Source organism: Chelonia mydas, chromosome 6 (assembly GCF_015237465.2).
Source record: "Chelonia mydas isolate rCheMyd1 chromosome 6, rCheMyd1.pri.v2, whole genome shotgun sequence".
Classification (NCBI taxonomy): domain Eukaryota; kingdom Metazoa; phylum Chordata; order Testudines; family Cheloniidae; genus Chelonia; species Chelonia mydas.
In genome coordinates this window covers 32,305,391-32,318,198 of record NC_051246.2, presented here as the reverse complement: position 1 = coordinate 32,318,198, position 12,808 = coordinate 32,305,391, and the positions used below count along the sequence as shown (strand labels likewise).

At 41.4% G+C, this 12,808-nt stretch overlaps 1 protein-coding gene across 1 annotated transcript in view; it reads right to left on the bottom strand.

Annotated features, from left to right (window-relative positions):
• Positions 1 to 12,808, bottom strand: part of PIK3C2A (phosphatidylinositol-4-phosphate 3-kinase catalytic subunit type 2 alpha) — an 88,484-nt gene that overhangs the window by 71,598 nt on the left and 4,078 nt on the right. Inside the window, exon 2 of the mRNA XM_037899712.2 lies at positions 754 to 1,935. Within this exon, the coding sequence (XP_037755640.1) occupies positions 754 to 1,869 (1,116 nt within the window). The 5' untranslated portion in view covers positions 1,870 to 1,935. The remainder of the gene's footprint in view (positions 1 to 753; positions 1,936 to 12,808) is intronic.

Below are 12,808 nucleotides of genomic sequence, written 5' to 3'. Positions count from 1 at the left end.
ATGGAGCACCTCTAGTGTAGGCCTGCCCTCTGGAGTGATTTAGAAGAGATTAGAATCCACTGGTAACAAGTTCAACTTTGAGAATGTGTGTCAACTAGAATTTAAAAACGACAACAAAACTGCTGTTCCACATTACAGCTATCAGATATTTTCATTCTGAACATGAACGTGGTCAATTTTATATGCTTATCTGCATATAATTTTTGCAGAGGTGTCTGAGCTCCAGGAGCAAGGGCAACAGTTTGGGTATGCTTATTGTTGAATTATAGAGTTAACAGAAGTTGAAGTTTATGCACTAGGTGACTCATGTTAAATTAATCTTCATAAAATGTATGTAACAAAAAAATCCAAGCACTACAGCAGAAGTTACCATACAAATAAACTGTTTCTTTAAACACCCAGAATCACTCTCTTCCTTTCACTGAAGGGTCACAGAATAGCAAATGAATTCCACAACTTCAGTGAACCACGAGAATGTCTTAGGAGGCAACTATTTAAAATTGATTAGATTGAGTTAGGATCACTCTAAAAGATCAGTATTGACTACTCCAAAATTCATCAAATTTAAACATAACAGTCCAATGACTGCTGGCTTATTTGAAGATTTATCCCTGCCAATAGTTTTTAAAAGACTCCATTTATGGTTTATATTAAGGACAACATAGGTGCACATTTTAGTCTAAGTATCTTGCAAGATATTGTAACAAGTATTAGAAAGTTTAACAATGCAATCCGAAATACTGCAGATTATACCTGTGGTGTTTGGTCCTGTAACTCTGCAAGCTGAGTTGTTCGAATGTTTAAAGACTGGCTTCTTGTAACTGTTGCTCCAGCAGTGGATTTCCCATTCACTTTTCTTTCAAGATGACAAGTTACTAGCAATTTTTCTTCTAATAGCACAGCATCCCATGGATCTTCTGCAACTGTACTTGAAGTCACCTTTGCATCATCCTCTGCATTACACAAGATCTCCACATTATCCACTTTTGGTTTACTTAGAGGATCTAAGTCCAGCCAATCAAATTTACTAATATCACTGGAGTTTTCTGAGGTTGGTAGTTTAGGTACGATAGACTTAAAACCAGTCATCTCTAAGTCAGTGCTGGATTTCCCATTTTTCAAGAATTCTGAAGTGCTGGCTATTTTGTCAAATACTTTTGCCATTTCTGGTGTGAGTGTTGGAGGACACATGGGCAGGCTTCCTCGTGGATGGAAAGGTGTAGTAGTTGTCAACGGGTACGAAATGTATGGAGACCGCCCGGGAAGACTAAGATAAACAGGTTCTGTAGATTGATACGTGGACATTCTTAGGTGGAAGCCATTCTGAAATGCACCAGCTTGTTTGTTGTAAGAAGCTGATGAGTAAATAGGAGGTAAAGTGCAAGTCACAGGCCCAGGTAGCCCAGGTGTCCACTGTCCTCTTTGACCAGTAGGCCGAATATAAAATGGTGAAGAAAATGATGGGCTCAGAACAGGAGTTGCTGGTAATGCACGTACTTTACTAGATTCAAAACTTTCATCTAGCAGCAGTTTCTCTAATTCAGCATGGGTCATTTTATCTATATCAACAGTGCTTAATTTATCTTCCACCCTTTTTTTGGCAACAGCCTCTGGAAACACCATGAGATCATGGTCCTGTTTATTATGAGTTTGTGCTTTTTGTCTGGTGCTGCTTAAAGACTCAGAAGTTTGCTTATTACCAGTTACCACTCTTTCCTTTTGCATCTTAGCTAGTGCCTCAGCTTCCATCTGCAATGCCTCTTCTTTGTCCACATCTTTTGTCCTTGCAGTTCCCAAGGAAGGAGATGAACGCTGTTTAAGTCCATTGCTACTGGATATCTGAGCCATAACGTGAAAGCAGATGTCCATTTAAGAGATCAATCCCTTCTTCCTAACAATCTTTGACCCTTGACTTTGACAATAGATTCAGTAGACCTGAACAGGGGGAAAAAAAAATTAGAAAGACATGTACAGGCATAATTGGTACACTAAGTACATAAAGAACTGTTTAAGCTGTAAAATGTAAATTTAAAGCTTTACATTTCAATCCATTTCAGAATACCATATTTTCTAAATTTCTAACTAGTTACAAACCTTTCCTACTATTCTGACTGGATTTATGTAGTTAAATTAGGTACAAATTTTATAAACACACACAGTTCAGAGCTTAATTTTGTTGGATTCTTTGCAATCATTTATTATGTTATCAGCAAAATCATGTAGAGAGCAGTTATGTTTTGACTGGAGGTGAATGCTGGTCCAGTAGTTAGGGCTGTAGCCTAGAACTCAGGAGACCTGGTTTCAAGTCAGGAAATCTGAGAGACTTTGGACAAGTCACATACCCTCTTTGTGCCTCAGTTTGTCATCTGTAAGATGGGGAAAAGTTCCTTGCCTCACAAATGTACTGAGGGACCCTGAGTACCAAAGACAGGTAGTGTTCCCGATGCACTCTAAAAGAACACCCTCCATTTTACCACCAGTAAGTTTAACAAAGCAACAAGGACAATAGGGCCCTACCAAATTCACAGCCATGAAAAACATGTCTCACTATAAAATCTGGTCTCCCACCTCATAAAATCTGGTCTTGTGTGCTTTTACCCTATAGTACACAGATTTCACGGGAGGAGACCAGTGTTTCTCAAATTGAGGGTCCTGACCCAAAAGGGAGTTGTGGGTGGCAGGGGGGTCACAAGGTTATTTATGGGGGAGGTGGGTGTTCCAGTATTGCCACCCTTACTTCTGCACTGCCTTCAGAGCTGGGTGGCTGGAGAGTGGCGGTTATTGGCTGGGTGCGCAGCTTTGAAGGCAGTGTCCTGCCAGCAGCAGCGCAGAATTAAGGGTGGCAATACCATACAATGCCACCCTTACTTCTGTGCTGCTGTCTTCAGAGCTGGGCAGCTGGAGAGTGGCAGCTAACAAAGGGCTGAGCTCTGAAGGCAGCAGCGCAGAAGTAAGGGTGGCAATACCATACCATGGCATCCTTACTTCTGCGCTGCTGCTGGTGGTGGCTCTGCCTTCAGAGCTGGGCTCCCAGCCAGCAGCTACCGCCCTCCAGCTGCTCAGCTCTGAAGGCAGCACCAGCAGCAGTGGAGAAGTAAGGGTGGCAGTACCACAACCCCCCTTGCAACCCCCGACTCTTTTCTGAGTCAGGACTCTTACAATATTGTGAAATTTCAGATTTAAATATCTGAAATCATGAAATTACAATTTTTAAAATCCCATGACTGTGAAATTGACCAAATTGGACCATGAATTTGGTAGGGCCCTATCAATTATCACAGTGTACCATACTTAAGATGTATCACTATTAGCAATGCTAAACTCATGATGAAGGATTTCATGGCCTCTGGAGGCGTTTCATCATACTTTGTCATCATAATTAAGCATTTAGAAAATGCTTTGTCACATACAAGCAACATATCTAGTTACAAGTTACATTCATACTTAATTCCCATAAGAGCTCTATAAAATAAGTGGGTATTAGTCTTCTTTACACAAATGAAGGCAGAGAAGCTAAATGACTGCTCAAGGCCAGAGAGCGAATCAGTGGCATGGCTGGTGTTTGATTCGCAATCCCATGATCAAACTATTAGACCGTTCTTCCCAACAGAAGGAGGGAATCTCCTTCCTTTGAAGTTTTTAAGGTCAGGTTTGACAAAGCCCTGGCTGGGATGATTTCGTTGGGGATTGGTCCTGCTTTGAGCAGGGGGCTGGACTAGATGACCTCCTGCGGTCTCTTCCAACCCTGATATTCCAGGATGATTCTATGAACATTAACCAATAAAATGGGACACATTTTAAAAAGCATCATTATTGTACAATAGACTGCCACAAGGAATCTGGTCTTGCATCTGAATTTTCAGTATTTACCATACTATAGCTATTTCCACTTTCCTCTATAGTTGTTAAACATGGGCAACTTGCTGCTGGCTCTAAGAGCTAGAAAACTTTCACCAACAGCAGCTGAGCTATTATGCATATTAAATTGCAAGATAAAAATCACAAATAATGAGTTTCTACGAAGAGGTTATACAAACACCAGTGAAGCTATGCTTATTAAAGCAGAGCGTTACTGGGCTGGACATGCCCTCTACATGGAGAGCATTACGCACCTAAATAAACTGTACAGCAATCTGCAAAGGGAAACAAAAATTGGACTTGTACATATTTTTGGTTCTTTATGATGTACAAAGTTTACATGAATTTCTCTTTTGCTCTTTTAAAAAATTCTGTTTTTAAAAACAAAAGTTGGTTTTCTACACAGGATGAATCCAGGTGACAACTACTGAAATAAAATCATTAGCCAGAAAAGTGAAAGCTGAGCCTTCCTGAGGTAACTGAGGACAGACAGGAAGAAAGATTTTTAATGCAGCTGTTAAAAGCCTAAAGCAGAGTTGTGATTACATCTGTTTATCCTCAATGATAATATGCTGGAGAAAGGAAATCAAAGGTTCTACACCTTCATTCTTCAGTTAAGGGTTGAGAATATGTATCATCTGTGGCTCCCAAGCCAACCCTTCAGCAAGACCAGAACTGACATTAGGTAAGATAAGGCTTCTTCTTGTTAAACTTTTCAGGCCTTCTTTACTCATTATAAAGCAGCAAAAAAGTAAAATGTCAACTTCTTTAAATACCTTTGCAGGTCACCTCAAAAGGCACAAAGAGAAATCAACATGTCCTAAAAGAGCACCTGTTGTGACAGATGTTGACACATGGAAAGCTACAGCAGCAAACAAATTAGTTTTGGTGAGGAACATCCAGTGCCAAAAGCTTATTATAAATAATTGCTGTAGAGCCTGCAATGTATGGGGCATTGTACATACAAGGCAGTCACTGCCTTTAAGAATTTACAGTTGATTTAGTTTTGAATTGAGACCAACAATAAGAGTACCTCAGAAGCAAGGAAGCATTGCAAACAGCTAGCAAACACTAAAAAACATTTCCATTACCGATCTATGAGAAGTCTGAAAATCAAAAAATGGTTTCATAGATCTACAAATAAACAGCTCTTCATAAATGATTAATCTTCTTACAGTCATAATTACTTCTGTGGAGGAAGAGTGGTACAGAGCAGAAATCCATATTGAAAAGAGGAGAGTGGCTTTCCTAACCTCCAGCTAAGAACCCACCATTATGTTCTAGAGGGAAAATAGTCCTTGAAACTAATTCATTCCCCATTCCCAAAACCGAAAATTATATGAAGGATTCCCTCTTATGTCTATAACTAATCTTAGTTTCATGTCCCTGTTAAACTTACAAAAGCAAATTCATATCCTTTTATTTGATAAACTAAGTCAGACTCACAACACATACGCAAACCACATTTGAAGGTTTAATCTAAGTAACAACGCATCCCAAAGCGCAAAACATTGCGTCAAACTCTATTTTAAGTAAATGTTTCATGTTTGTGCTGGGGCAAAGACTACTCAACTTCTGTGGTTAGACTTCAAACTACTAAGGGTAGGGGGAGGAAATAATAAAGCAGGGTTAGGAAGCAAAGGCCTTTGTTTTTCTTTGTAACAAACTTTATAAAAAGCTCTTCACAATAAAGCCTTTAGGAAGAAATTTGCACTGAATAATATTTTGATTGCTAAACCAGTTGATCCACTCCACCAGCTTACCATACTCTCTAAAGATGCATGCTACAAAAAAGTGGATCAGTTCCCCATTGCTCTGAACCTTACGTAGCTGTGTATTCCGGTGCAAAGTGAGTGTAAAATGCACACAAAATGCTTCCATTCAGAAACAGTAGTGTTTCACACTCACTGTGCACAGATACGAAAGATGCAGGGCAACGGATAAACCAAACTCAGCATGTTAAAACTGCAATGGAATTGAGAGCCCAGATTTAAAATTTGTATTTAGACTAATCTGTAGCTATAAGGCTTGGAGGCAGCTATGTTCTATTTCCTTCTTGATTTCAACCTAAATTTCTCACTGAACTGATTTGCCCTCAACACCCACCACCATACTTGTGCAGGAATATGTTCCTATGTGCTCCTTCCATTACATGCATACACAAAGAATTTATTTAAGGCATAATTCAAGGAGCACAACATCCATATACAAACTTTCTTGTAGGACTGTATCACAGTTAACGCCTGCAAAACTGAAAACAAAATTAACGTGTCAATATTTATAAAGAGGGTTAATCACACGCCTCTGGGCAGGAATGGCATCACTGGCTGCAGAGGGACCGGACAGTGTCCAGTCAGGTGCAGTAACCCAACCCACCTCCAGAGAGCGGTAAGAGAGGAGGAAAGGAGAGAAGAAGAAGTGGCTCCCATCCCAGCTCCAGTGGAGAGGTAGGGATCCTGATCCCACCATGCCCCCCCAGCTCCAGGGACCAACAGCCCTCCCACACCATGTCCCATTGTTCCTGGCCGGCCCCACCCCACCCCCGGCAACCAACACCTGCTCCATGCCTTACTGCCCCTGGGCAGTCCCTCACTCTGGGGACTGACACCCACCCCCTCGCCATGTGCCATTGCCCCCGGCTGGCTCCTCACTCCAGGGACCAACACCACTGCACCGTGCCCCAGTGCCCCCCGCTGGGCCCTCATTCCGGGGGATACCCATAAAGCAGTGGTCCCCAACGCGGTGCCCGCAGGTGCCATGGCGGCCACCACGGAATTTATGTGCACCCGCCTACTGACAAGGGAGCGCTTCTGCCAGACAACCCGCCACCAAAATGCTGCTAAGAAGCATTGCTGCCGAAATACCTCTGCTTCTCGGCAGCGACGCTTCTCGATGACGCCGCTTCTCAGTGACATTTTGGTGGCTGGTTGTCCGGTGCCCGCCACACTCTTCTGGGAACATGAATATGCTCTTGCAACAGAAAGGTTGGGGCCCACTGCCATAGAGAACAGGGGCCTGGCAAGCTCAGCCTCTCCTCCCCTGCTGCATGCCAAGACCCTCAGGAAAAAGTCCACCCTCCCTTGCAAGCTAGGACTTATTCAGCTGAAGGGAGCCCATCTAGCTCAGTAAAAGGAGGCAATCCTGGTACCAGAAACCACCCTTTCCATAAGCAGCTGCAAGACACCTCCTGAACAAGTCATTGCTTGCTTCCCCCCACTCCACCCTCCCCAAGCACAGAATGCAGATTTGTAAGATGAAACCCTCTGCAGACAAGAGGAGAGTCCAGAAACAACTGGAGCAGCATTCACCCTTTTCCTGAGCAACTCTTACCCTCCCATCTCCAGAATACTGACTTGCTGAAATAAAAAAAATCTTAACCCTTCAACAAGGCAAGATTCCTCTAAAGGAGGAACACTCTCAAGGATTGAGGGGACTTGTAAGCTCTAAAATTTTAGAGTGCAATAATGTAAAAAAACAATTCTATATTTGTAAGTTCAACTTTCATAATAAAGAGACTGCACTACAGTAATTGTATGAGGTGAACTGAAATAGTATTTTTTTGTTTATCTTTTTACAGTGCAAATATTTGTAATATAAACTGAGCACTGTACACTTGATATTCTGTGTTGTAACTGAAGTCAGTATATTTGAAAACGTAGAAAACATCTCAAAATAGTTAAATAAATGGTATTCTATTATTTAACAGTGCAATCAATCACTTGACAGCCCTACGGCCTTACTAATATTTTCTTTTAAATTTACTTTCCCCTTCATACTGTTTATTCTTTTACATTTCACTCAGCTTGAACATAGACAGGTCAACATGCCATCAGGTTCTGCTGTGGTGTTTGGGTTGACAACAGTCTACAGAAATGCTGAAAAATAGAACACTAAATTGAAAATCTGAAAGAGTTCCCTATTTATATTCAGTTTTATAAAGCCTTTTTTCTCCTCCCCCAAAGTCTCGTCTTTGGCTTAAAACTAGTTTATGCTAATGGAGGGGTGGGCAAACTTTTTGGCCCGAGAGCCACACCAGGGATGCAAAATTATATAGAGGGCCGGGCAGGGAAGGCTGTGCCTCCCCAAACAGCCTGGCCCCCGCCCCCTATCTGCCCCCTCCCACTTCCTGCCCCCTGACTGCCCCCCTCAAAATCCCTGATCCATTCAACCCTCCCTGCTCCTTGTCCCCTGACCACCCCCTCCTGGGACCCCCACCCCTAACTGCCCCCCCCAGGACCCCACACCCTATCCAGCCCCCCCTTCTCCCTGTCCCCTATCCACACCCAACAGGCCCCCTGGGACTCCCACGCCTATCCAACCACCCCCTGCTCCCTGTCCCCTGACTGCCCCCCGGGACTCCCCGCACCCTTACCATGCCAAGCCAGCCCTGCTGCCCAGCAAGAGCAGCCGTCCAGAGTGCTGGCAGCACACTAAGGCTGCAGGGGAGGGGCCGGGGGCTCAGAGGCCGGGCAGGACAGTCCTGCAGGCCGGATGTGGCCCGCAGTTTGCCCACCTCTCTGCTAACGGATACTTACATGTTTATGGAATTCTCCAGTTGTGAAGAGGAGTGTTGCACACACTTCTTTGTAAATTTATCCCATCACCAGTTTGCATAAACATGCGTATGGTTTTTTTTCGTACCAGAGATGTTTTGCATCTTTCCCAGCACATTTTAAAAAAATATGGTCCCAAATAGAGTTATGGCACACAGCTTATCAGAAGGTCACCAGTTTTCCTACCCGCTCAAGAACATTTCAGATAAGTCATAAGGGGCACAGGAACAATTTTAGAAAAAAAATCAGTGAAGCGTATAGGAATTTGTAGTGCATTAAACTGGATTCATTCTATTCTACACACCTCTGCAATCAAAGCATTCTCTGTGAAAGCACATAGAGTACTGTACTCCACTGATGGTTAATGAGAGGTAGATTCATAGATATTAAGGTCAGAAAGCAGCATGCCTGATGTGCCAGATCAAGTATGCTTGGAAATGGTGCATACTTATTTATTCACAATTCTCTTGTTAACAGAACATTGCAATACAGTTTTCTGAAATGGTTTCTCTCAAAATATTTACTGGTCACTTACTGAAGGACTGAACCTACTTGCCACAGACCACTAATCCTGTAGTTACTTCTCACACCAGTTTCTGAGGAGGCAGAGTGCTGTGCCTGGTTCCTACTTGGATGCTCAATCTTTTATACCAGAAGCTGGCTAGTTAAATAGATGTGCAGAGATGATGGATGTGAAGTTCTATCCCACATCTCCTTTCTCCACAACTACTAGAAGGGAGAAAAAGTTCAGTCTCTCCCTTCCTCAACACCAGAGATTCTTGGGTGTTATGAGAATGGATAAGTGTCCACTATTTTATCTGTCTCTCGCCCGTGGTACTTTTTGATCATCCCCTCAATAATCCAGGCACTACTGCTACTGCTTGACAAAGTTCTGAGTAATAGTGTGAAATTGGTACGATTTGCAACAGTTGCACTGTTGCCCAGAGGCTCCTGAATAGCAGCAGGAAAATTGCTTTGAGTTCAAGTATTATTCTGCTGTGCTTGGGAAAGCTAATGAGATTCAGCATATTCACTAGCACTATTCAGAACCCTTCGGTCAGCAGCAACTGTCAAGAATTACATGATTTTCACTTTGGTGCTGCTTGGAAAAATTAAGAGCAGCAGAAGCAATGCAGTTTTCTGATGAATCAGAAAGATAATATTGCATCTCTTTACACAGGCTATTGTGCAAACTCTAAACTATGAAGGGATTAAAATAAGTAAAGCTTAAGTTTTGAAGAAATTGAGGATCAGGCACTCATACTTTTCCTAGAAAAAGCTTCCCACTCTCCAGGGGCAAGTGGATATTTTTAGGCCCTGGTTTGATATCAACACCCAATATCTTGGCTCTCACAAGTATGGTGCAGTGCTACACATCTGTGGCAATACACCCATGATTAACACATAAAAGAGCCCATCCTTAAAACAAAAAACTTTGTCTCTCAATGACTTTACAAGTTCAGAAGATCTTCTATCGCAAATCACTTTCATACAATGAAGTAGTCAACAGTTGCATACTTTCGCTGACAGAAAACCCAATTACATCTGATAGCTAAGAAAGGACAGGATAGTTAGAAGTATATTAATGGAAGTCAGTTCTTTTCTAGTTTTATTTTTGCTAGGCAGACATTTTGTCATTGCACACACACTCAATTTGATCATAGCATTTAAGGCTTGTCCTCAGGGTATTCAGAAAGCCAAACCAAAGGTCTTAACCTGTTCTCCAATTCTGTATCATTGGCTACAACTGGACTGCAGTTTTCAAATAGTTGAAAAAAAATCAAATGCACTTGATAGGTCTGCAGTAGATTCATGAAAGGTGTTTGTGACAACCGGAATTCATTGGAAGCTCTAGGCCTAGCTAACAGCTAGATGTAACTGTGGTTTTAGTCAAGTCTTCCGTGCAACAATTGAGTCTTTTGGGGTTACTTCCAGTGTTTGGATCTCAATTTCTACGATATATTGCAGCCAATACCATTAGAATGTAGTTCTAAACTAGGTATTTCACCTATTTGCCTTCAAGAGCACAATTCTCAATCCAAATACTTAAATGGCATTTGTCAAATAATTAAATGAAAAAAAAAAAAACCAAGTGATTGCTATTTTTTTTTTCCAAATAAAATCTGACATTTTCCCTTTTCCACTTTGCTGATTTTCCGCTGCATCTGAAGTTGAACTAAGACACCTGTGTACTTTGTCTATGTATTAGCATCAATTATGTCAACACAGCTCTGGTTTTTATCTGTTGTACATATTATCTCCAACACCTTTGAAGGATACAACCAATGGACAATGATGCAGTTCTATTTACTAACAGCTCTAACAACCAAGTTTGATTAAAGTTACACGGCAAACACCTTGCCTGGTTTCTTTGCTTCCTTGCTCCACTTCCGGGAGAAGTTGTATCAGTCACCCCACTGCCCAGTTCTAACACTTTATGATCACCCCCATTTCCAAGCTTCCAAAAGAGAGAAAACAAACCATTCCCACCCCACCCAAAAAAAAGACAGGGAAAAACAGGCAGCAGGGTCATCTGAGGATAACTCCAGTGTTAAAATGCATAAAGCTGTTGGAATCAGCATTAATTCCCACAGGAAAACATAACAGCATGAGTGGCTGAGCCTGTACCTCAAACCCTAATCCTGTCCCCACCCACAAAAATCTAATCCAGGTGTAGCACCCAGATAGGGACTTCTGTGGGGTCAGAGACAGGATGCCATAAAATGGACCCTCTATCTCAAGACCGTGGGTTTTCTGCTCCTCTCCACTCAGAGAGGTACACTGAGCCGCACATCACTATCAAAGAGGAAGGAGCACAGAAGGACGTAATTGTTTTGTTTCTGCTACAGATTCGAAAAACAGCATATGAAAGCAGAATTTCACACTGAACATCCAAAAAAATAAATTGCTCTTTTCTCTCTAATTCACAGTAGTGAATTAATCTGTCTTTAGCAATGAGGGTGAATAAACTTATTTACAGCAAGTGTACTACTATTTGATTAGATTTACTAAGCCACACATCTGCCAACTATTATGCAACCTTTGTTTTCACGGCTCTGAACTAAGAGCATTTCCCCCACGCAATACTTTGAGATACTTTAACAAAACACGTGCATCAGACGTTGACATTTATCTGTTTACTCAATACTGATTTCCAAGTAGATCATTTTATAAAACTATTAGAAAAGTAATATTTTAAAAGCTGTATCAATATTAAGGTTGTGAGGAAACTGCATGATAAGGCTACCTGGCAGGAACAGGATATTCCCTAAGTTACAATTTTTCTGTTTTGTTGCCTATGCAAAATATAATATATTGTATATCAGTGTACAACATTTTAACAGCAATGTCACTATTGAGAAGATTAGGAATGAATTTATAATTTTAGGTTTTAGGAAAATCCAAATAAGGAATAATTCCAGAGTACTTTCATTTTTCCAGAATTTTAAACTTTTAACAAATTGAAAACTCCTCAAATCCCAGGTAAATTTCTTATCTGGAATCACAACGATGTCTTTTCTATAGAGAAATCCTATTACCCCAAGCAGAGGTAATCTCACCATCTGCTCACACTACATTTAACATTCTTGATCTACTTAAGTAGAGTTGGACAGCAACTTCCTGTCCCAAAATATGAGGTACTGATCACAATTTCATTTAACCCGTTATTTATGATCATCCATTTCAGTGAGGTACACAACAGTACACTCAAACACATTTTTTTGGTCAGTCTTTTTCTAATAGAAACTTTAGAACTATCAGCAATCTAACCACCTACTGAGGTTCTAAAAATTCCAGCACTAAATAGTGATGGTAACTTATAGGTCCATTTCCAACCTTCTTTTTAAAGTAATGCCTTGATGTACAACACCCTAATTTTATCTTCAAGAAACTTGGGCTATGTCTTCACTAGCAATGTTAAAGCGGTGCCGTGGCAGTGCTTTAACGTGGCTGTGTAGCTGCAGCACCAGCACTGGGAGAGAGCTCTCCCAGTGCTGTAAAAAAAAAACCCCACCCCATGTGGGGAGTAGCTCCCAGCACTGGTGCACTGTCTACACTGCCACTTTACAGCACTGAAAGTTGCAGTGCTTGGGGGGTTCACACACACCCCCACCCCGATGGAGAAAGTTGCAGGGCTGTAAAGTGGCAGTGTAGACAAGGCCTTAGGCTGTGTGTTTTTTTTAAAGTAGTCCCTATCGTTGTTTTGCTTTTAAACATCACTGAATTAAACTACTGTGTATTTGCTGAACACCTAATGATGGCTTAGGTTAAATTTAAAGAAAGTACTGACTTTTCCTGTTTAAGGAAAAATTATCATTGACCCCTATAAGAAATAGGGGGAAAAACTTGTACAAAATAATATGCAGCAATAAAATACTACAGAGTACTAACCAAAT